Consider the following 24483-nt stretch of genomic DNA (forward strand, 5'->3'; position numbering starts at 1 on the left):
TCAATGTTATTCGCCCTGCATACTGTCCTCCCACCAGACATGCTTTGTCTACTTATTTGCTGGAGGCCGAGTATAACAGAGTCCAAGGAAAGCTCAAAGAAACGATAGCGATGGCAGACTGTGTTGCAGTTATCTCAGATGGGTGGTCAAATGTACGAGGGGAGGGCATCATAAACTACATCGTCTCCACTCCTCTCCCAGTGTTCTTCAAGAGCACAGACACGAAGGACAACAGACACATACATTGCTGGTGAGCTGAAAGCGGTCATCAACGATCTTGGATCACAAAAGGTCTTTGCAGTAGTTACTGACAATGCTGCGAATATGAAGGCTGCTTGGGCTCAAGTGGAGGAGGCCTACCCTCATATTACGTCTATTGGGTGCACAGCTCATGGGCTTAACCTGCTCCTCAAGGACATCATGGGTTTGAGAACCATGGAAACACCGGACAAGAGAGCCAAGCAAGTTGTTAAATATGTCAGGGGAAAACAGGTAGTTGCAGCAACCTACAACTCCAAGCAAACAACAAAGAACAAGAACACCACACTGAAGCTGCCCAACAACACTAGATGGGGTGGAGTTGTCATAATGTACAACAGCCTTCTGGAGGGTAAGGAGTCGCTGCAAGAAATGGCAATATCCCAGTCTGGGGATATGGAAACCACCATCAAGAAAATACTGCTGGATGATGTGTTTTGGGAGAGAGTGGTTAGCAGCCTTAAACTACTCTCACCAGTAGCATCTGCAATTGCTCAGATTGAAGGAGATGACGCTGTCTTGTCAGATGTTCTCAGGCTTTTTACTGATTTAAAAGAACAAATCAGCATTGCCCTACCCACATCCCTGCTGCTCAAAGCAGAGGAGAAGGCAATTGTTCAATTCACACAGACGCGTCAAGAATTTTGTGTCAAGCCGATTCATGCTGCAGCATACATGCTGGACCCAAAGCATGTTGGGAGACCAATACTTTCTGGAGAACAGATCAACAGCGCTTAGTGTGATTTCTACCCTCTCACACCATCTCAATCTGGATGTGGGCAAAGTTCTGGGAAGTCTGGCAAAGTTCTCTACCAAGCAAGGTCTTTGGAATGGGGATGGGATGTGGGAATCATGCAAGCATATCAGTGCACATACCTGGTGGAAGGGACTTTGTGCATCTGAGGCCCGGTCACCTATTGCATAGGTGATACTCCAAATCCCACCTTCATCAGCGGCCTCTGAACGAAACTGGTCACTTTTTGGGAATACGCATACAAAGGTGCGCAACAGGCTGACTAACGAGAGTGGAGAAACTGGTGGCTATCCGGGCGAACCTACAACTTATTGAGCCAGATACAGAAGTGTCCACCACACAGCTAGACACTGACACAGAGGAGGAAATGGACACGTCAGAGCCAGAGTCAGAGAATCAGGAGGAGCAATGAGGAGTAGAAGACTCAAAGGGACAAAATAAGGACAAATTACAGGCTAAATAAGCTGACGCTCTTTTTATTTTATTTTAGATGGGTCTTTTTTGTGGGGGTTCAATAAAGTTCAAAATTATAACCTAAATAAAGTTTTGAAAGCCTGTTTTTATTTGTATGGAACAGTATGTCTATTTTGACGACAAAGATAATATAAGGGTCAGAGACAAAAACCATCAGTTTGCAAAAAAACTCTAAATTCCCGAAAATTCCCATGGAAAGTTTCCTCTTTTAAAAATTCCCAGAATTTTGCAACCCTAATTTGGGACATTTCAGCAGGATCAAACAGTGTAAACACGTGTATTAGATACCCTCGCACTCAGTGGGACCGGTTTTTATTGTATTCAGCCAAACCCAGCCATTTACAGAAAAACTTGCAGCTTCTGCAGATTTATCACAACAAAGAGAGAGTAAGTTTTAGAAGAATGAACAGTTCAGCTGACCACATGCCCCAAAGCCCTCAATCCCCTCGGCGATCAAAACTACCATCTTTTGATAGCATTTCATGTGGATTCAATTCCCCAAGTCAATCAACTATACTTCTGCAATTGTGATAAGGGGCTCCCTTGGACATAAGCACAGCCATGAAAAGATTAATGTCTCATTGCCTCCACTCCTGGACTATTTACAGAGATCAGAAGCTGAGCTGTACATAGCCCTGGCCTTAAGTGGAACCACCAATACAGCATTTTATTAACCAATTTTCTCTTCTAATGCGCTGATGGCTTTAACCGAGTGCTGCCGCACAGTTTGCACAGGTGCCAGTCGGTCTCTGATACCTCAGCCCAGTCAGTGGCCCTTCTTCATCTACAAGCTGAAGTGTTGGCAGGCTATTTGACTATGGGAAGAGGCAGCGCTGACCCACACACACTGATCAGAAGCAGGAATTCTGGCTGATTTTCCCCTCCTTGGTCCAGGTGCTGTGGCCAGTTGTAGCCCTGGCTCAGACTCGCTAACTCAGCACAAATCAGGCGACAAACCTGGGACCTGCTGGTCTGCAAGGATCAATATTAGACTGAGCCGCTAAGTTGTAGATTCAAAACTATTTCCCCTCCTTTCCTGCCAAAAACACAGAACAATGGATGTAACCATTTAGCTGCTAACTACAAAGATCTGCAGAAATATAGAAATTACAACACGGAAACAGGCCATTTGGCCCAACCAGTCCGTCTCGGTGTTTACCCTCCACACAAGCAAATATTCCCAATCACATTTACCCGCCCCGTTCCCAAATCCCTTCATTGCAGCACCCCCCCCCCCCCCACCTCATCCCCCTCTCCAATCTAATCTGGAATGTTGACCGTTTCTGCTTCAACCACTAACCCTGGGAGTGAATCCCACAGCCTCCCAACTCTCCGTGTGACGACGTTTCTCCTGCCCTCTGTTCTAAACCTCTTGCATTTAATCTTACTTGAATACAGTCTGTTTCTATCAACCCTGTCCCAGCTCCTATAATTTTAATTGCGTTTATATCATTGTTCCAACAAAAGACCCTATTTTTCATGTCTATTCGGATTTGTATTTCCTCAGACCGGGCAGCCTCCGAGTGACTGTGCTGTAGCCTCTCTAAAGCCTCAATATCCTTCCTATTGTGTGGAGGCCAGAACTGCACACAGACTCCAACTGTGGTCTAATGAAGGTTTTACATAGAATCATCACACCTCAGCTTTTATATCCTACACCACGTGTAGCTCAGTGGAGCAGAATGCGTTTGCAGTGAGTTGAGGCAAACACGGGGAGCGGCGCGCGGGGCAGCGTAAACACGGGGAGCGGCGCGCGGGGCAGCGTAAACACGGGGAGCGGCGCGCGGGGCAGCGTAAACACGGGGAGCGGCGCGTGGGGCAGCGTAAACACGGGGAGCGGCGCGCGGGGCAGCGTAAACACGGGGAGCGGCGCGCGGGGCAGCGTAAACACGGGGAGCGGCGCGCGGGGCAGCGTAAACACAGGGAGCGGCGCGCGGGGCAGCGTAAACACGGGGAGCGGGGCAGCGTAAACACGGGGAGCGGGGCAGCGTAAACACGGGGAGCGGCGCAGCGTAAACACGGGGAGCGGCGCGCGGGGCAGCGTAAACACGGGGAGCGGCGCGCGGGGCAGCGTAAACACGGGGAGCGGCGCGCGGGGCAGCGTAAACACGGGGAGCGGCGCGCGGGGCAGCGTAAACACGGGGAACGGCGCGCGGGGCAGCGTAAACACGGGGAACGGCGCGCGGGGCAGCGTAAACACGGGGAACGGCGCGCGGGGCAGCGTAAACACGGGGAACGGCGCGCGGGGCAGCGTAAACACGGGGAACGGCGCGCGGGGCAGCGTAAACACGGGGAACGGCGCGCGGGGCTGATGGGCTGGGCCAGCGGCATCTGCACCGTGAGCCTGGTGATCATTTCTTCCGCCCCCCCCACCCTGGTGTTGGCTTCTCGCTGGGGTCTCGTTCGATGGCTGCCTGGCACTCTCACCCACCTGCCTAATTTTCTTGTGTAAGTTTTGAGAGAGAGAGAGAGAGAGAGAGAGAGAGAGAGACTGTTAAGGCTACTTCACGCCGGGCTGTACAGCTGAACCAGATCCTGGTCTTGCCTCGCGTCCCCACACGCTGTCCAGCAGGAGTCAATGGATAGTGAGCAGGAAGAGGAATTCCGACTGAGTCCCCCTCCCTTGTGCAGGAATACGGGGGCCCATATCATCACCCCAGCTGAGTACACACCTCGGATCGCAGCTCTGCCAGAGAGCCTGGATATTAACTGCCCCTCTAGCTGTTGCCATGTCTGATTAGGAAAAAATGAAAGAGAAACTAGACTTTTGAGAGCGGGAGGGAGAAGGAACCCCCGACCTTGACTACAGAATTGGAGAAGGACTTCCCTATTCAGCACAAACAGCTTCGTCTTTCAGATAAACTGTTTTGCTGAGGTGAGATTTGTTTAAATGGGCACTGAGCGTGCACAATGTTTTTGAAGAAATAAGTGAAATAAAAATGTACTAAAAACAGCGAGAGGACCCAATAGTTTATGAGAGTGAGAACTGAGCACAACGTCGGTGAAATGTGGTTCTGAAAACAGCTGAAGTTTCAACAAGTCCAAGTATTGGGTTCGGCTGGGCTTTTTATATAAAGGTTTAAAACATACTGGAAAAATTGAACAGCTCAATCTACAGGTCTTGAATACATTAATTAAGAACCCTAAAAAAATATATACAAGGGAGTCCTAATGCATACAAACCACTTGACAGGTTTTTAAAACAGCAATTAGTCAAATAGAAAGCAATAAACCATGCAACCATTTTCACAATATCCCGTCAGCATTCGACAGTTTCGTCTACTCATTTATTTCAATGATCTTTAATAGAAACTGCTTTCACTAGACAGCAGTGGCCGACCTCCTTAATAAAACATCAAAGCCCAGCTGGAAGTGCTCGGGCCCATCTCCCAGTCCCTTCCAGCAACCTGAAGCAGCCCGTTTACAAAGTACAGTGAGTGATGACCCAGCACTAACTCGGCTTCCTCCCGCCGCCTACATCACCATTTCTAAAGGAACTAGAGGCATTGGGTGAAACTGTTGAATGTGGCACAGCCTCTACTCCATAATCAATAAACTGTGCCTCAGTTAGACACTCCGTTCAGGCTCCTTTGCAAAATTATAATCATTTTAAACTAACTCATTGGTCTAATCCCAGGAGGGGGAGGTGGACCAGAGGAGACCTCTGGCCAGATGTGTCGCCGCTGCCCCGAGCTCGTACAGACATGCTTCGATATACAGCTGTCTTTATAATGCATAAACGTTTCTAAACTCTTGAAATGTTTACCGTCAGTAATAAAACTCAGTCTTAGTACAGTGGAGGCAGAGAGAGAGAAATCCAGCTTTAAAGGTTTTGCAAGAAGTGTTCATGTCTCGGAGCCCAGGCTCCTGATAACACCGCGGCTGCTCCCTGCTTCCCCTCTCATAGTCCCCAGAAAGTAAAATAACTTAAAATTGCTTCACAGGCCAATACTGACTTCACAGCCGTGATCCTCGTTCTTGCAAAATCTGAGAGAGAAAATAAAAATATCAGTTACAGTAATCTCAGCATCATAGCCCATACATCGCCTCAGCGACACATCCCATAATATACCGCAGACCCCGGATACACCGGCAACACATCCCATAATATACCGCAGACCCCGCCTCAGCAACACATCCCATAATATACCGCAGACCCCGGCAACACATCCCATAATATACCACAGACCCTGGCGACACATCCCATAATATACCGCAGATTCTGGCGACACATCCCATAATATACCGCAGACCCCGGATACACCGGCAACACATCCCATAATATCCCGCAGACCCCGGCAACATCCCATAATATACCGCAGACTCCGGATACACCACCTCGGCAACACATCCCATAATATACCGCAGACCCCGCCTCGGCAACACATCCCATAATACCGCAGACCCCGGATACATCGCCTCGGCAACACATCCCATAATATACCGCAGACCCCGGATACATCGCCTCGGCAACACATCCCATAATATAGTGCAGCAACATGGTAACACTTCCAGTAGCCCATTTGTCCAGACTCTGAGCAAAATGCAATTTGTACAACATCCCATCTCGAGCCACACGGTAATCCGCGGTCCCGCCGTGTGGGAGGGACGGTAACCCGGTCCCGCCGTGTGGGAGGGACGGTAACCCGGTCCCGCCGTGTGGGAGGGACGGTAACCCGGTCCCGCCGTGTGGGAGGGACGGTAACCCGGTCCCGCCGTGTGGGAGGGACGGTAACCCGGTCCCGCCGTGTGGGAGGGACGGTAACCCGGTCCCGCCGTGTGGGAGGGACGGTAACCCGGTCCCGCCGTGTGGGAGGGACGGTAACCCGGTCCCGCCGTGTGGGAGGGACGGTAACCCGGTCCCGCCGTGTGGGAGGGACGGTAACCCGGTCCCGCCGTGTGGGAGGGACGGTAACCCGGTCCCGCCGTGTGGGAGGGACGGTAACCCGGTCCCGCCGTGTGGGAGGGACGGTAACCCGGTCCCGCCGTGTGGGAGGGACGGTAACCCGGTCCCGCCGTGTGGGAGGGACGGTAACCCGGTCCCGCCGTGTGGGAGGGACGGTAACCCGGTCCCGCCGTGTGGGAGGGACGGTAACCCGGTCCCGCCGTGTGGGAGGGACGGTAACCCGGTCCCGCCGTGTGGGAGGGACGGTAACCCGGTCCCGCCGTGTGGGAGGGACGGTAACCCGGTCCCGCCGTGTGGGAGGGACGGTAACCCGGTCCCGCCGTGAGACGCGCGCGGTAACCCGGTCCCGCCGTGAGACGCGCGCGGTAACCCAGACCCGCCGAGAGACGCAGTAACCCACAGTCCTCCTGCTCTCCAAGACACTCCTCACTGAAGAAAAAATGATCAGCCAAGGTTTCTGCTTCTGAAGGTGATCCAGTGACCCCTGCTATATGTGGGGACATCATTTGACAGGAAAATCGGCCTCAACTCTGATGCCTGCTGTGCTCAGATACTCAGCTGACACTCGCACACGATCAAGGGCCACTGATGCCGAGGTGCTGAAGGACTGCCACTCCCGTGCAACTGTGACCCAAGAGTCAGCACCTTCACCCGAGGAAGGGAAAACAAATGTAGAAAGATCAGAGCAAGTATTTACAGGCATTCGGAGTAAAGAAGTGAGCAGAATGTCAGGACAGCCCTTCACCCCAAAGCCTGGCTTCCTTGCCTCTCACCTCATCGTTAGAAAGAGTCAAATGCTCCAATCAGTAGCTGTGTAGAACCAACTGTTGCGTGAGGATGCAGGTTGTACAGTGGCGGAGAGGAGGTCTAGCTGACCTGGATACTACTCCCAACAACATCTAAATTCTGAGAGTTCCTCCAGATTATACATTCAGCCTGACGGATACAATTCCCGGCATCACAGATCGAAACAATGTACTGGAGGCAAGGTATTTGCACTCGGACTAGTTTTGTTTCTGCACTATATTCTGATCAACGACGATAATAATGTTGCTGCCGGCTGGGACTGAAGTGAAGCTTGCATTTATTGGCATGGGAAACACTGGATCAGTGTTCAAAACACAAATATGGCACATTCAAACTCAACCCAGGGCAGGCGGGCAAATCCATCCCTCCTGAAGTTGTTGAAAAGCCTTACCACAGTGAAAGGTCAAGTGCCTCAGTCAGGAAGCCATTTTTCACACACGAGACGGAATATTAGGTATCGTCAGGCCATTCAACTGAGAAAGCATCACAGCTGAGCCCAGTCCAGCACTGAATGTTCACACACACACACGTGCACACACTACCAGCAGGTTATCAACAGCGGCTGATCAAAAGTAGAAACCCTGGGGCTCTGAGGCCAATTGTAGCACCACGACCCTCGGGTCAGCTCATGGCCGGCCCTGCACCAGGGATGAAGCCTGAGCCTGGTTTCTGTGACACCATCTACATATGCAACAGATAAAAGTGATGTGCTCGCTCTGGGGAACGGATGCTGCACACTGCACCATGACAGCAGTGGCAGAGTCCGCTGAGCTCCGGGGCAATGGAGAGCTCTGCTTACATAACCTGCAACATGTCAGCCCTCAGTCAGATCAGACTGCCTCCCCTCCCCAACCCACCCCCCACAGCTTCACATGTCTATAGAGTAACCGTATGGCAGAGTCAGGCAAGCCCTGAGCGGGCAAGGAATTCACAGCCCAAATTCTTTCTTCCTTTTTATTTTAAAGAGAAGAATCTGACTGAATCTGTGGGGACCGGATTCTGAATCTATGGGGCTATCCATAAAGTCCGTACGCCAGTAAAGGGCAAGGGGGTAAAGAAGTGTACAGAACCAATGATGGATCAGCAGAGTGACAGGTCGACAGGGTGAGGGCAAACAGAAGGAAAATGAGGGGGTTGGTGCTGTTCTACAGGTAGCCACCGCTCACCAGTACATTTTATTTCAAATTAATCTGAGTCATTCATATCGCAATCCATCGCTTCGTCTTCACTCTGCTCAGCATGCAGCATGCAAAAATGTAAAGAGGAAGGAAAAGAACGTGGTAGGCAATTAAGTTTTCAAACTGTAGTCAAGTATCGTGTCAGCAACAGAAAAAGAAAAGGTTATATAAGCTGTGCTCAACAGAAACAGGTAGCGAAAGATCATTAGCAAAAGGTTAGATAATCTGCCCTATTTTCAGGAATTTGAAGTCCAATAGTGCACACTCTATTTTTGCAGTCATTTTCCTCTCCTGAAGCTGCAGACCCTTGGGGGCGAGGAGGTGGCAGCCCCTCAGTATCTCACCCAAGTGTCCATTCTTCATGTGTGTACCTAGATCAAACATTAGCAGACTAACCACCTGTAGACATTCTCTCAGCCCCAAGCTGAGCGCCGTCCTCACTCACCATGTCCATACGCTCCATTAGTGATCACGAGCAGGAATGGGAACTGTGGCCGACTTTCTCCCCCCCCACCGTGCCCAGTGCAGACCGACGTCCTGCTGTGTATGGCTCAGAGCTACACTGGGTGGTGGAAAGTACTGCGTACCACTGCACCATCTCATCCCAGCACCAGTCCAGTCAGGAAGAACTAACCGGACTGGAACAGACTGTTGACTTGAGCTTGAGCCTTGGAGCCGCAGCCCAGAATTGATAGAGTTCCATGTCACTGGCAGAGGAGACAGTCACTGAAGTGGGAGATGCACTGCGACCCACGGACCTGCCTTGGGTGGGTCAGAATGAAAACTCTCCCCTCCCCTCCTTCCCCAAAGCTTCACATTGAAAAGGCACGTGCTGCTTTTCTGCCCCATTGATGTTCCTGTCCAAGGATGACAACTTTTTCAGAGCAGCATGGGAATAGTTATATACCAAATTAAATGTACTTATCTTAACTAAAGCTGTTGACTGTGTAGTTAAAATCACAGATAGCCATTCGAGATAGAAAGGATGTGCATTATAATAAAAGTTGCTTTAATTATCCACACTGCGGACAGAATGTTAAAATTACATAACAAGAATTAGGAGGAGTCGGCCATTCGGCCCCTCGAGCCCGCTCCGCCATTCAATAAGATCACGGCTGATCATCGACCTCAACGCCACTTTCCTGCACTATCCCCATATCCCTTGATTCCCTTAATATCCAAAAATCTATCGATCTCTGCCTTGAATATACTCAATGACTGAGCCTCCACAGCCCTCTGGGGCAGAGAATTCCAAAGATTCACCACCCTCGGAGTGAAGAAATTTCTCATCTCAGTCCTAAATGGCCGACCCTTTATTCTGAGACTGTGACCCCTGGTTCTAGACTCCCCAGCCAGGGGAAACATCCTCCCTGCATCTACCCTGTTGAGCCCTGTAAGAATCGTGTATGTTTCAATGAGATCACCTCTCATTCTTCTAAACTCTAGAGAATATAGGCCTAGTCTACTCAATCCCCCCATCCCAGGAACCAGTCTGGTGAACCTTTGTAGGCGCAATAATCTCATTTAATACCATTTGTAATGACCCAATGCTGATCACTCTGTGTTTGGCTGTGTTTTGTGAAGCCGTGCAGAAACAGTCAGAGTAGGAAGTGGAGTGATCTGGTGAATGAGATTAGATCCAGGCAATGTTTGAACAATTAACGTGTGCAAATATCCAGTGTAATGTTGAGATGAAGCTTGAAGCTTGGTCACAGGGAGGATTGGAGTTCGGAGCAGGATCTCTTGAATGCCCGTTAGGGTTTGGTCTAGTTAGTGCTTTGTTATTTTTATGACCTGATGAGTCTAATGGTAAATGCCAGCTTCAAATTCTATTTAAACCAGCATGGCTTTAAGATATGCACCTGGGCAGGACATCAGTACCTGTCTTGGCAAAAGAGACAGCAGCACATTTAAAATCCCCGGTATACAAAATGCCTTCACATTCACAGTTAAATCCAGCACTGGAATATGCAGAGTCCCGCACCATGTTACTGTGTGATTAACACCAGTATAATAGTCAGCAATGCAGTGACTAAAGTATGGTCTTTGTCAGATAGATCTTGCCTGGGGCAAACCAGCTTTGGGCATTACACCGACGCTGGATCTGGTGATGTGCAGCGATGCCGAGTCAGTTGGTGGCACATGCCACAGCCCAACCTCATGGCAACACGAGCCCGTCTTGGGACCCAAGTGTGACTGAGTGAGGTGTACAATGGTGGACCGTTCTGTGCTGCTGACTCAGACCATTTGATGCTTCACCAAACTAATTTCCGTTAGGGCTCAACCCTCAGAGCAAAAGGATTTTTATCACAACAGTCTGGGCTGGATTGACACCAGAGGTGAAAGCCACAGAAACGAGCACCTCTATCCCGTGAGCCAGATTTGAGATCTCTGTACAATTTCACTCACCTTGGCTTTTTCGCTGGGTTCAGTGTTTGTGCCGTATGGAGCATTATGCAACTCCCTGGAGACCACACAAAGAAATTCAGCCTGGTCTTCATTGCCATAGTTATAGGAAGAGCCAATACTGACCAGCTGCAGAGGGGGAAAGGAGACTGGATTTACAATCAATGTACAGACAGACATGCCAACGTACCAAGAAACGACTTCCAAGGCACTCATGCAATCGGGGAAATCGGGTGACAAACTCTGATGGGATGTCACCTGACCCCCCAAAGCATTGATAACTGCCTTCAGCTCTCATCGCTTTCGATAATATATGTACAGTACAGTATGTACAGTAGGTTGTGCTTACAGAGTGACAAACAGCACGAGCAACATAAAGGCAGAAAGGGAGAGGTGCGGTGGTTTATGGTCATGCTTCTCCAGCGGTCAGTGCTGAAAGTTTCAACAGGCACATACATCCTGGTCACCAAATCACTTGTTAAAATGCACACTGAACGGCAGGCGTGAGTGAAACACCGACACTGGTGGAAACCGCAAATTTTATTGGAGCAAAATCCTGAAGCTCTGGAGCAAACGGACATTTCACTTTTATATTTTTAAGCCGACCGTTGCTCACAACACGTCAACAGAACAGGTCAACCTGACATGAAATACAAGCACCAATGCAAGGAGATCTTTAAACACACTTCTGCCCTCCAACTAAGGGTACTGATAATCCCGAGAAAAGTCCCTCCAGCTCCTTTGCTTCTCTCTCTCCCTGCAGTCTCTCGCTCCCCCTCTCCTTCCCTGCAGTCTCTCGCTCCCCCTCTCCTTCCCTGCAGTCTCTCGCTCCCCCTCCTTCCCTGCAGTCTCTCGCTCCCCCTCTCCTTCCCTGCAGTCTCTCGCTCCCCCTCTCCTTCCCTGCAGTCTCTCGCTCCCCCTCTCTCCCTGCAGTCTCTCGCTCCCCCTCTCTCTCCCTGCAGTCTCTTGCTCCCCCTCTCTCTCCCTGCAGTCTCTCGCTCCCCCTCTCCTTCCCTGCAGTCTCTTGCTCCCTCCCACTCCTTTCATTCAGTTTCTCTCTATCACCTCCTTCACTTCAGTCTCCCCATCAGCCTCTCACATTTCAATGCCCGGGGTGGGGGGGGGGGGGGGGGAGAAGTTATACACCGTGAGGCACTGGCGTCCACATCCTCCTCAGCCGAATGGCTTCAAATCGTTGGTGGCTGTCACAGGGCAACAAAGGCAGGAAAGTCAGGGTTAAATACATTATTAAATACACCTGCACATAAAACAAGTTCTCCCCCAAAATAGATTATATACATTAACTAGCTTTTCTGAAAATGCCAAGGTATGGTGTGGTCAGAGGGTGGATCCGATCACACACAAAGGAGCAATGACTTGTGGGTTTGGGTATGACCACATCAAATGCTTAACTGTGGCGGAGGGCAAAAAGAAACGAAGCCAGACTCAAATGCGACTGTCTGTGATTAGATCAGAACCACAGCTTCAGTGATCCTGCGAGCATCCTCTGCAGCTGGAGGCCTGGAACCAAACCCACTGACTGAGGGCGGTTGGTGCAGCTGCCTGGAGACTGTGCCGAGCAGAGTGAGGGCTCCGCACTGCACACCAACCTTTCAACATCCTATTTGGGCAATGTCAAGTTTCAGTACTAGTTTACCAAACAGTAAAATCGAGGAACGTGCTTCTGTCTCAAGTTTCATTCACACATCTGATCAACGTTCCCTCAAATTTTGTTTGGGGCAGTGCGGCCCCTTTAAGGGGGTTAGTTGGAGCGTTGCGTGGCCACGTGGCTGACAGGGAACACTGCATCTGATCCGTAATTAAACAGCCTCTTGGATTGGCTTCCAAATGTGCCAGAGATTTGGGGAAATACCATCTACATCATTTAGCTTTGGATCATTTTTCATCAATTCCAGACAGGGCCCGATTAATGAATATTTGAATCCAAGTTCCCCCCTGCTCCCCAAAGGCTGGATTATGGTTCCATAACAGCCCGCTGATACCTTGCCCAACTTACCACTACGTCACCACGAGGAGCATCAGAGCCAAGTCTAATGCTGCCTTCAGCCAATTTCCACATAGAGCTCCTGACCCGTGATCAGGACTGGGTCCATGGGCCCACCTCCCCTCCTGTACACAGGGGCTGGCCTGTGATCAGGAGTGGGTCCCTGGGCCCACCTCCCCTCCTGTACACAGGGGCTGGCCTGTGATCAGGAGTGGGTCCCTGGGCCCACCTCCCCTCCTATACACAGGGGCTGGCCTGTGATCAGGAGTGGGTCCCTGGCTCACCTCCCCTCCTGTACACAGGGGCTGGCCTGTGATCAGGAGTGGGTCCCCGGGCCCACCTCCCCTCCTATACACAGGGGCTGGTCTGTGATCAGGAGTGGGTCCCTGGGCTCACCTCCCCTCCTATACACAGGGGCTGGCCTGTGATCAGGAGTGGGTCCCTGGGCCCACCTCCCCTCCTATACACAGGGGCTGGCCTGTGATCAGGAGTGGGTCCCTGGCTCACCTCCCCTCCTGTACACAGGGGCTGGCCTGTGATCAGGAGTGGGTCCCCGGGCCCACCTCCCCTCCTATACACAGGGGCTGGCCTGTGATCAGGACTGGGTCCCTGGGCCCACCTCCCCTCCTATACACAGGGGCTGGCCTGTGATCAGGAGTGGGTCCCTGGGCTCACCTCCCCTCCTATACACAGGGGCTGGCCTGTGATCAGGAGTGGGTCCCTGGGCTCACCTCCCCTCCTATACACAGGGGCTGGCCTGTGATCAGGAGTGGGTCCCTGGGCCCACCTCCCCTCCTATACACAGGGGCTGGCCTGTGATCAGGAGTGGGTCCCCGGGCCCACCTCCCCTCCTATACACAGGGGCTGGCCTGTGATCAGGACTGGGTCCCTGGGCCCACCTCCCCTCCTGTACACAGGGGCTGGCCTGTGATCAGGAGTGGGTCCCCGGGCTCACCTCCCCTCCTATCCACAGGGGCTGGCCTGTGATCAGGAGTGGGTCCCCGGGCCCACCTCCCCTCCTATACACAGGGGCTGGCCTGTGATCAAGAGTGGGTCCCTGGGCTCACCTCCCCTCCTATACACAGGGGCTGGCCTGTGATCAGGAGCGTAATTCACTGAAGTTCTTTAAGTGAGAGCTGCTCCTGTTTGTGGCCGGGGTGGAGAACACAATGTATAACATTAATCAGGCCCAGCGTGATCGGGATTAGTTTACGATGTCCCACGGGGGTCGGAAGGGAATTTTCCAGATTTGCCCCCAATTGGTCTGTGTTTTTAATCTGTTTTTGCCTCTCCCGGGAGATTCCATGGCTCTGGGTGGGTGGGGCTGCCTGTATCGTGATGCTCAAGGCACCACGACATCATTTTAATGACTTTAGGAGCAGAGTGGGAAAGTAATGTGCCAAACTCAACGGGCCAGAAATTCCAGGCCAGAAGCGTGAGTACGGTCGGCTTACTCACGCTTCTGGCCGTTGGAAATGCCAGCGTTCAGCATGAACAGCGCATGCGGGGAACGCCGGCATTTCCAGACCTCGAGCGCGTGCGACTGCACAGGCAGCGCTTGCGCAGTGAGCTTCGTGGATTTCATTCATGAAATCCGTGAGGTTAAGTCCTTAGAAGTTACACTTGAAAAAAGCAAGTGTAAAGTTGTTCATTGGCTGCGGAGGAAGATATATTTTATCGTGGAGCTTTTGAAATGCAATATGTGTGTTTGGGAAAGGGAGGGAAGTTATTTTAAGAAATTTTAAGTAAGTTTAAAAGTTTAAATTTTTTTTATTTTTTAAAAAAGGGTTTTCATTACGGTAGGTAGAAGGAGCAATTGTGGCTGTGTGAATGGAATGTGAGAATGAGTTATGTATGTATGTCCACATATATTCCTTTACGTATATGTATGTATGTTTTATATTCCTTTACTAATGTGTATGAATGTATGTTTTTAATTATGATTTTCCAATAAGTTACTTTCTCTGAAAGTCATAATTAAATAATACATTCATACAAATAAGTAAAGGAATATATACATAACACGCAAAGGAATATATACAGACATACATACTTTCAGAAGCTCCACGATAATAAATATCTTCCTCCGCAGCCTCTGGAGCAACTGTACCCATGCTTTTTTCATGTGTAAGTTGTAACGACTGGACCTCACTGAAAGCATTAATGAAAGCGGCGAATTATACTGCGCACGCGCTGCCTGTGCAGTCGCACGCGTTCTGCCTCTGAACCCCTTCGTTCAGAGGACAGGAAATGCCGGTTTTCCCCACATGCACTGTGCATGCTGAAAACCGGCATTTCATCCGGCCAGATGCGTAAGTACCCCGACCGTACTAGCGCATTTGGAAGGGAATTATTGGGCCAACATTTTACATGTCAATAAAATAAAAAATTTAACAATTGCACGACTTGCCCCCTCGCATCTGCGACCGAGGGTCCAAGGAGGTGCATTGCGCAAGAGGTCATCATCGGACGTATCCTCACACTGTTCCCTTTGGGGAACTGTATGAAGTGGTGGAAGGATTTATGGCCGTGATTAACGCTCATTCCGTGACCGTAACCATCTTTGAACCAGCCATTAGGGTGGTTAGTCCTATGGCGGGAGGGTTTTACGGGCTCCCACAACCCATCTGAGGGGGGGGGGGCCACCAACACCCACGGACGCAAGTATCCCGCTGGATGTCCACCCAGAATTTAAAGTTGGAGCTCCGACTCCACTTGCCGGGACTGTCTGGAGTGGGGTTCAAAACCCTACTCCTTCTGGCCCAGCGGCGGGGATGCTTACTGCTACGCAAAAGGCCCACTCCGCACAAAAGGTGACACCCATACGTTTCCTGCGCCTTTTCCCTCCCCGTGACTGGAGCCCTATGCTGCCATTTCACGTTGCTAATCGGATTGGGCCTTTGTCATAGCGGTAGGATCCCCACCGCTGGGCCAGATCAGGGTAGGGTTTCGAACCCCGCTCCAGACAGTCCCGGCAAGTGGAGTCGGAGCTCCGGCTCTAAATTCTGGGTTGACATCCAGTGGGATATTTGCGTCCGTGGGTGTGGGTGGCCCCCCCTCCTTGTATAGCTTGTGGGAGCCCGTAAAACCCTCCCGCCATAGGACTAACCGCCCTAATGGCTGGTTCAAAGATGGTTACGGTCACGGAATGAGCGTTAATCACGGCCATAAATCCTTCCACCACTTCATACAGTTCCCCAAAGGGAACAGTGTGAAGACACGTATGACGACGACATTGCTAAATAAATAAATGGAATTAAAAAAATTCTTTTAGGGCTTTTAAAAGTCTTTAAATTGCTTTAATTCTCTTTAAAACTACTTCAGATTACTCAAAATAATGTAAACATTTTAAAAAGTTTATAAAAGTTACCAAAATCTTCAAAAAACTTCCAAAAACCTATTTAAACTGCTGCTTTGCATGTAAAAAAGCAAAGCAGCTTGACAGAAACATTGGGGGCGTGTCCAGTGAAACTGAGACCTCAAGGGGCGTGTCTCACTTACACTGCACGCTCCTGGCTCCATGCTGGCTGCACTCCTGGGCGGCGTGACGTCATACGCTGCCCGGGATTCTTCTTTCAGTTTCTGCAAGTGCAGGCGTCCCTGGAGCTGATCGGCAGGAGCGCGGGGTAAGTGCAAATACGGGGCTTGCAAGTCACATCACAAAGCCCATCATACTGTCCACCCCAAAGAAACGCCGACACTACCTGCCTACACTGGAGTATCTCAATAGAAACTCTGCCCTTCACAAAGTTAGCTATTAAATGAATACAGTGGTAGATTTCGAAAACCGATTTAATTGCTGCATCCCTCGCAACAGGAAAAGGAAAACAAAGTACACGGACTGTTTTGTAACAAGGTCTCGAGGGAAGATACTTCTGGGACCAGGAATAAAGGCTGCGGTAAACACTTACCCCTAAAATAATAACCAGCTCCAGCTTGTTTTTACACCTACGACACCAACATTTGGCCCTGTTCCGACCTAGTCAGCTTCAAAAACACAAACAGGCAACTACATGCAGCAAGGAGACACTCGAAGACAATACTCGCAAAATGATGGATGGGGCTCATTCCAGAGACCCCCTTTCTGTAAACAGCGTGTGCTTTTATTAAATTTTATTAAAGATGGTTGTTGTGCATACGTTGGCTAGCTGGTCACCTGCTTCCCGAGAACCAAGGAGGATTGAGGTTCAGTGTAACGCATGGAGAACACTAACCGGAGACAAACTGATAACAGAAGCTCATCGCTCCCACCCCTGCACAGAATGACCAGGTCGGAATAGGAACTGACAGCTGTAGCCAGGACACATTTCATTATCTAAATTCAACGGATTTTTGAATGCAGCAGACTCATTATGGTTTAGGGCTCCTCCAGTACCCAGCCCGAGGGCCGTTACTCGTGTGAGCCTATGTCAGTGCTGGCAGGCTGCCCCTTCACACGAGGCATCATGGCCAAGTCGAACCCCGTCCCACCCAAAGTACACATGGTCATTGCTCTGCAATCAGGAGCAGGATCATTGGCCGATTTCCCTTCCCACTGAGGGGTAGCGAGGACAACTCCAGCACACGTCACCTCAGCTGTGATCAGTTGACAGCACAGCTGGAGACTGAACCTGCGACATACCAGTCTGTGTGTACACGCCATCTTTACCAAGGGAGCCACCCAGGCAAAAAAATCCCAGCATACCAATACCCGGGGTGGGCGGGGCACCCACCACCCTGGCTGTAATGCGCGTCCACGAGATGCGGCTAGCTGCACTGCCCAAACAAATCTGACACAGGTCTTAGAACTACAAAGAAAGTGATACGAGTGCCTTATTTTCAACCAGCACATGCCTAGACATGCCTGGCCTGCCCACTGAGTATTTCCAGCTGTTACAACTCTCTGCCAAAGATCAGTAACTGAAGAATGTCAAAACAAAAAAAAACAAAGCGCCTTCCATTCTGATTCAGCAGCACTGCACAAACACGCCACCCATACTGCTCCTATCAAATCCTGCCCATGCTTCCTCGCCACCTGCCTGGAAATATTTTAAGTAGCTTTGTATTAGACAAACCACCTGGAATCCTATCATCGTAACCGTGGGTCACAGAGAGACGGTGTGGGAAGTGTACGTTTACATGCCTGGCTGCTGGAAGAGTTTACAGAGCAGGGAATGTCCGCGAGCACGGTAGATGTCAATACTTTCTTGTGCTGATTACCAGCTTTCCTCCCACTGCATGTCATTTGCCATGCATGACACTGGACCAACACGCAACCCGTCTCTTTCCTAATGATCGAGAACAGCTTTATAAAAACAGAAAAACCGTAAACAGCCGAGGCCATGCCAGGTGTGTGCTGGTGACTCATCAGGCTCTGACGCAACATTAAAATGCAGAGACAATTGCCAAGTTACTTTCCCCTGAAGATGTGGACTCAGGCGGAGTTCGTGCACCAACCTAGGGAATTGGGGGTCATATCCTAGCATGGATTGAGGATTGGTTAACAGACAGAAAACAATGGGAATAAGCGGGTCATTTTCAGGTTGGCAGGCTGTAACTAGTGGGGTACCGCAAGGGTCAGTGCTTGGGCCTCAGCTATTCACAATCTACATCAATGATTTGGATGAGGGGACCGAGTGTAATATATCCAAGTTTGCTGATGATACAAAGCTGGGTGGGAATGTAAGTTGTGAGGAGGATTCAAGGAGGCTTCAAGGGGATATAGACAAGCTAAGTGAGTGGGCAAGAACATGGCAAATGGAATATAATGTGGAGAAATGTGAAGTTATCCACTTTGGTAAGAAAAATAGAAAGCAGAGTATTTTTTAAATGGTGAGAGATTGGGAAATGTTGGTGTTCAGAGCGACCTGGGTGTCCTTGTACACGAATCACGGAAAGTTACCATGCAGGTACAGCAAGCAATTAAAGAAGTAAAGAAGTCTTACTCCAATTATATTGGGCCCTGGTGAGACCACACCTGGAGTACGGTGTACAATTTTGGTCTCCTTACCCAAGGAAGGATATACAGTACTTGCCATAGAGGGAGTGCAACGAAGGTTCATGAGATTGATTCCAGGGATGGCGGGACTGTCGTATGAGAAGAGATTGAGTAAACTAGGCCTGTATTCTCTTGAATTCAGAAGAATGAGAGGGGATCTCATTGAAGCATACAAAATTATTACAGGGCTTGATAGGGTGGATGCTGGGAGAATGTTTCCCTTGGCTGGGGAGTCTAGAACCAGGGGCCACAGCCTCAGGATAAAGGGTCGGCCATTCAGGACTGAGATGAGAAGAAATTTGTTCACAGAGGGTGGTGAATCTTTGGAATTCTGTGCCCCAGAGGGCTGTGGAGGCTCAGTCATTGGGTATATTCAAGACAGAGATCGATAGATTTCTGACTAGTAAGGGCATCAAGGGATATGGCGATAGGGCCGGTGAATGGAGTTGAGGCAGAAGATCAGCCATGATCTCATTGAATGGCGGAGCAGGCTCGAGGGGCCGAATGGCCGACTCCTGCTCCTATTTCTTATATACTCTAATTGGCAGGATGTGACTAGTGGTGTCCCGCAGGGATCGGTGTTGAGGCCTCAACTATTCACAATATTTATTAACGACTTAGATGATGGCATAGAAAGTTATATACCCAAATTTGTCAAAAATAGGTGGCATTGTAGGCAGTGTAGATGAAAACATAAAATTACAAAAGGGATATCGACAGATTGTCTGGGCAAAACTGGCAAATGGATTTCAATGTCGGCAAATGTGAGTTCATCCACTTTGGACCTAAAGAGGATCGAACAGGGGACTTTCTAAATGGTGAAAGGCTAAAAACAGTGGAGGTCCAAAGAGACTTGGGGGTCCAATACATAGATCATTAAAATGTCATGACCAGGTACAGAAAATAATCACAAAGGCTAATGGAATGCTGGCCTTTGTATCGAGAGGACTAGACTACAAGGGGGTAGAAGTTATGCTGCAGCTGTACAAAGCACTGGGGAGACCACACCTGGAGCACTGGGGAGACCACACCTGGAGCACTGGGGAGACCACACCTGGAGCACTGGGGAGACCACACCTGGAGCACTGGGGAGACCACACCTGGAGCACTGGGGAGACCACACCTGGAGCACTGGGGAGACCACACCTGGAGCACTGGGGAGACCACACCTGGAGCACTGGGGAGACCACACCTGGAGCACTGGGGAGACCACACCTGGAGCACTGGGGAGACCACACCTGGAGCACTGGGGAGACCACACCTGGAGCACTGGGGAGACCACACCTGGAGCACTGGGGAGACCACACCTGGAGCACTGGGGAGACCACACCTGGAGCACTGGGGAGACCACACCTGGAGCACTGGGGAGACCACACCTGGAGCACTGGGGAGACCACACCTGGAGCACTGGGGAGACCACACCTGGAGCACTGGGGAGACCACACCTGGAGCACTGGGGAGACCACACCTGGAGCACTGGGGAGGCCACACCTGGAGCACTGGGGAGGCCACACCTGGAGCACTGGGGAGGCCACACCTGGAGCACTGGGGAGGCCACACCTGGAGCACTGGGGAGACCACACCTGGAGCACTGGGGAGACCACACCTGGAGCACTGGGGAGACCACACCTGGAGCACTGGGGAGACCACACCTGGAGCACTGGGGAGACCACACCTGGAGCACTGGGGAGACCACACCTGGAGCACTGGGGAGACCACACCTGGAGCACTGGGGAGACCACACCTGGAGCACTGGGGAGACCACACCTGGAGCACTGGGGAGACCACACCTGGAGCACTGGGAGCAGTTCTGGGCACCACACCTTAGGAAGGATATATTGACCGTGGAGGGAGTGCAGCGTAGGTTTACCAGAATGATACCCGAACTTCAAGGGTTAAGTTATGAGGAGAGATTACACAAATTAGGGTTGTATTCCCTGGAATTTAGACGGTTAAGGGGTGATCTGATCGAAGTTTTCAAGATATTAAGGGGAACAGATAGGGTAGATAGAGAGAAACTATTTCCGCTGGTTAGGGATTCTAGGACTGGGGGGCAGAGTCTAAAAATTAGAGCCAGACCTTTCAGGAGTGAAATTAGGAAACACTCCTACACACAAAGGGTGGTCGAAGTTTGGAACTCTCTTCTGCAAACGGCAATTGATGCTAGATCAGTTGTTAACTTTAAATCGGAGATGGATAGCTTTTTGTTAACCAGATATTAAGGGATACGGGGCAAAGACGGGTACATGGAGTTAGGTCGCAGATCAGCCATGATCTCACTGAATGGCGGAACAGGCTCGAGGGGCTGAATGGCCTCCTCCTGTTCCTATGTTCCTCACGCAGCACGCTCCATAAAAGGATTGTGGAAGTGTACACTGCACATCAAATTTCCCTCAGTCAGTAAACTGATATTAACTGATGGAAATGCTTGTTTGCCACTGTCTCTCTCCAGTTATGATTTTTCCTAGAATGTCAATCATGGGGAATTGGTTTAGTTTCAGCCCTGTGTGAAGCATGAATGGAGCCATCCATGCACAAAAAAGCTTCTCACCAACTGTAGCCCCAACTTCCGCTCTCCCCTCCAGAGGCACTACTTTCACTGCGATACTGTGTCACAGTACCAGCAATCTGTGGGCCAATCACCACCCTGTACCAGCAATCCCTGGGCCCTGGACCAATCACCACCCTGTACCAGCAATCCCTGGGCCAAATCACCACCCTGTACCAGCAATCCCTGGGCCCCGGACCAATCACCACCCTGTACCAGCAATCCTAGTGTCCCGGGCCAATCACCACCCTGTACCAGCAATCCTAGTGTCCCGGGCCAATCACCACCCTGTACCAGCAATCCTAGTGTCCCGGGCCAATCACCACCCTGTACCAGCAATCCCCGGGCCAATCACCACCCTGTACCAGCAATCCCTGGGCCCTGGACCAATCACCACCCTGTACCAGCAATCCCTGGGCCCTGGACCAATCACCACCCTGTACCAGCAATCCCTGGGCCCTGGACCAATCACCACCCTGTACCAGCAATCCCTGGGCCCTGGACCAATCACCACCCTGTACCAGCAATCCCCGGGCCAATCACCACCCTGTACCAGCAATCCCTGGGCCCTGGACCAATCACCACCCTGTACCAGCAATCCCTGGGCCCTGGACCAATCACCACCCTGTACCAGCAATCCCTGGGCCCTGGACCAATCACCACCCTGTACCAGCAATCCCCGGGCCAATCACCACCCTGTACCAGCAATCCCTGGGCCCCGGACCAATCACCACCCTGTACCAGCAATCCTAGTGTCCCGGGCCAATCACCACCCTGTACCAGCAATCCTAGTGTCCCGGGCCAATCACCACCCTGTACCAGCAATCCTAGTGTCCCGGGCCAATCACCACCCTGTACCAGCAATCCCCGGGCCAATCACCACCCTGTACCAGCAATCCCTGGGCCCTGGACCAATCACCACCTTGTACCAGCAATCCCTGGGCCCTGGACCAATCACCACCCTGTACCAGCAATCCCTGGGCCCTGGACCAATCACCACCCTGTACCAGCAATCCCTGGGCCCTGGACCAATCACCACCCTGTACCAGCAATCCCTGGGCCAATCACCACCCTATACCAGCAATCCTAGTGTCCTGGACCAATCACTATTCTGTATCTGAGCCTAAATAGCAAGTGCCAAGAGACTACTGGAGCATGGATTGTCTTTACAGATGAACCTAGTCCACTTTGAAGCCTGATTCCCAAATAGAAGTGCTGGGAATGTCAGGGAGTGACTCGGTCAACAGAGCTTCTTCAAAAATAAAAGTTTTGCTCTGGTAGATTGTCCGGCTAGAGTCGGGTATCCAGTAAATTTTTAATGATGAATTGCCTCGTGCAAGTCCTTTAAAACACTCAAAGGCACATCACTATTTCCTTGGATTTGGAAATCTTCTCATCCTTGGTTTATTCTCATTAGTCTAGACTTTGAGACACTGCTAATTTATACTTTGCAAGCCATCTGTCACAGACTCCGCTGCACTGAATTATAAAGCCCCAATCTTCTTGCAAGCATCACTCGTGGGGTAAACGCTGACCAACCCCAAGTTTAGGCCTTTATTTTTACTGCCAGCAGCCTGGGTCTTGGCCAGGCATATTTGCCAAGTGTGTATTTTGATGACTGCTGGCCTTTGAAACATCCAACGTTTTAAAAGCTTGCTCTTGCTCGATTTTCAGCTTGACGTACTTCAGTGATATATTTAGCGAGTTAATGTTCTTTAATCGTGTGAATAAATTAGGAAACACTATTTCTGGCTTGGTGTGCGCATATTAAACACTAACAAGCTGCTGCGGCACCAGTGCCAGAAACCAGCACACACTCCTGGGCATTTTTCCTTCCCTTTCTTCTACTTTTTTTTTTGATCTTGCAAACTTCATCCTATTAAACAACACACAGATATGAAATGGTAAAAGGCCACTCGAACCACATAAGCAGTCATGTTCTCTCCCAAGGGCCGAGTGAATCTCCCGAGGAAGGGACTAGCTGTGGGAGAACCTTGCAAAAAGAGAACAATTATTTTTTCTCCTTGACTCTTAGGAATCAAGTGAACATTCAAGATATCAACTTATTATTCAGCCCTGCACCCGGCCAATCCGAGCAACACTTCATACAGCAAAATAACAACAGAAAATGCTGGAAACACTCAGCAGGCCAGGCAACATCCATGGAGAGAGAAATAGGGTCAACGTTTCGGGTCAAACCCTTTGTCAAGACTGGAAAGGCACAGGAAATGAAATAGATTAAAAGGCCAGGCTGGGAGAGAACAAAAGAGAAATGGAGACATTACGAGGTATTCAAAACGAGAGGAGATGGTGATCGGACTAGTGGAGACAAAAGGACGGCTCTAGATTAGGTGTGAAATGTTCTGGCAGAATGGGAGACAGCTGCCATGTGGGAGAGAGAAAAGGGGGGGGGGGGGGGGGGAAGGCCAAAATAAAGGTGGGGATAAAAAATAAGTAAAAATGTAATGGGGGGCGAGGTTATGATCTGAAATTGTTGAACTCGATATTGAGTCCGGAAGGCTGTAAAGTGCCTAATCGGAAGATGAGGTGCTGTTCCTCGAGCTTACGCTGAGCTTCCGTGGAACAATCCATTACCATTTTTTACTTATTTTTTATCCCCACCTGTGTTTTGACCCTTTCCCCCCCCCCCCCCACCTTTTTTCTCTCTCCCACATGGCAGCTGTCTCCCATTCTGCCAGCACATTTCACACCTAATCTAGAGCCGTCCTTTTGTCTCCACTAGTCCGATCACCATCTCCTCTCGTTTTGATTAACTTTTAATGTCTCTTCACTTCTTTTTTTCTCTCCCAGCCTGGCCTTTCCAGTCTTGACAAAGAGTTTGACTCGAAATGTTGACTATTTTCTCTCCACGGACGTTGCCTGGCCTGCTGAGTTTTTCCAGCATTTTCTGTTGTTATTTCGGATTTCCAGCATCCGCAGTATTTTGCTATCGTACTTCATACAGCGATACAGGTAGACTATCCTTTATCCGAACTTCCGAAAACCAAAAACCTCTGAAAACCGAAAGTTTTTCGTTCAGCGTAATTCGTGCGCACGACATGACCCGAGTGGCGCAAAACATGACAGGAGTGGTCCTCCGGGGCCCAGAACAAGAATTCCTGCAGATTGTCAACACGCCGGCCTTCGCTCTCGATGTTAAGTGTGACTGA

At 50.4% G+C, this 24483-nt stretch overlaps 1 protein-coding gene across 3 annotated transcripts in view; it reads right to left on the reverse strand.

The window, feature by feature from the left end:
• Positions 1-4534: 4534 nt before the first annotated feature.
• LOC147110260 (BTB/POZ domain-containing protein KCTD5-like) overlaps positions 4535-24483 on the reverse strand; it is a 68887-nt gene continuing 48938 nt past the window's right edge. For all 3 annotated transcript variants that reach the window (XM_086000041.1, XM_086000043.1, XM_086000042.1), the window contains 2 exons: positions 10787-10912; positions 4535-5473 (listed from right to left, as the gene is read on the reverse strand). In XM_086000041.1, coding sequence (XP_085856167.1) covers positions 5444-5473; positions 10787-10912 — 156 coding nt within the window. In that variant the 3' untranslated portion in view covers positions 4535-5443. The remainder of the gene's footprint in view (positions 5474-10786; positions 10913-24483) is intronic.

Source organism: Somniosus microcephalus, chromosome 11 (assembly GCF_052327205.1).
Source record: "Somniosus microcephalus isolate GS21.2 chromosome 11, FLI_Smic_1.0, whole genome shotgun sequence".
NCBI classification, from domain to species: domain Eukaryota; kingdom Metazoa; phylum Chordata; class Chondrichthyes; order Squaliformes; family Somniosidae; genus Somniosus; species Somniosus microcephalus.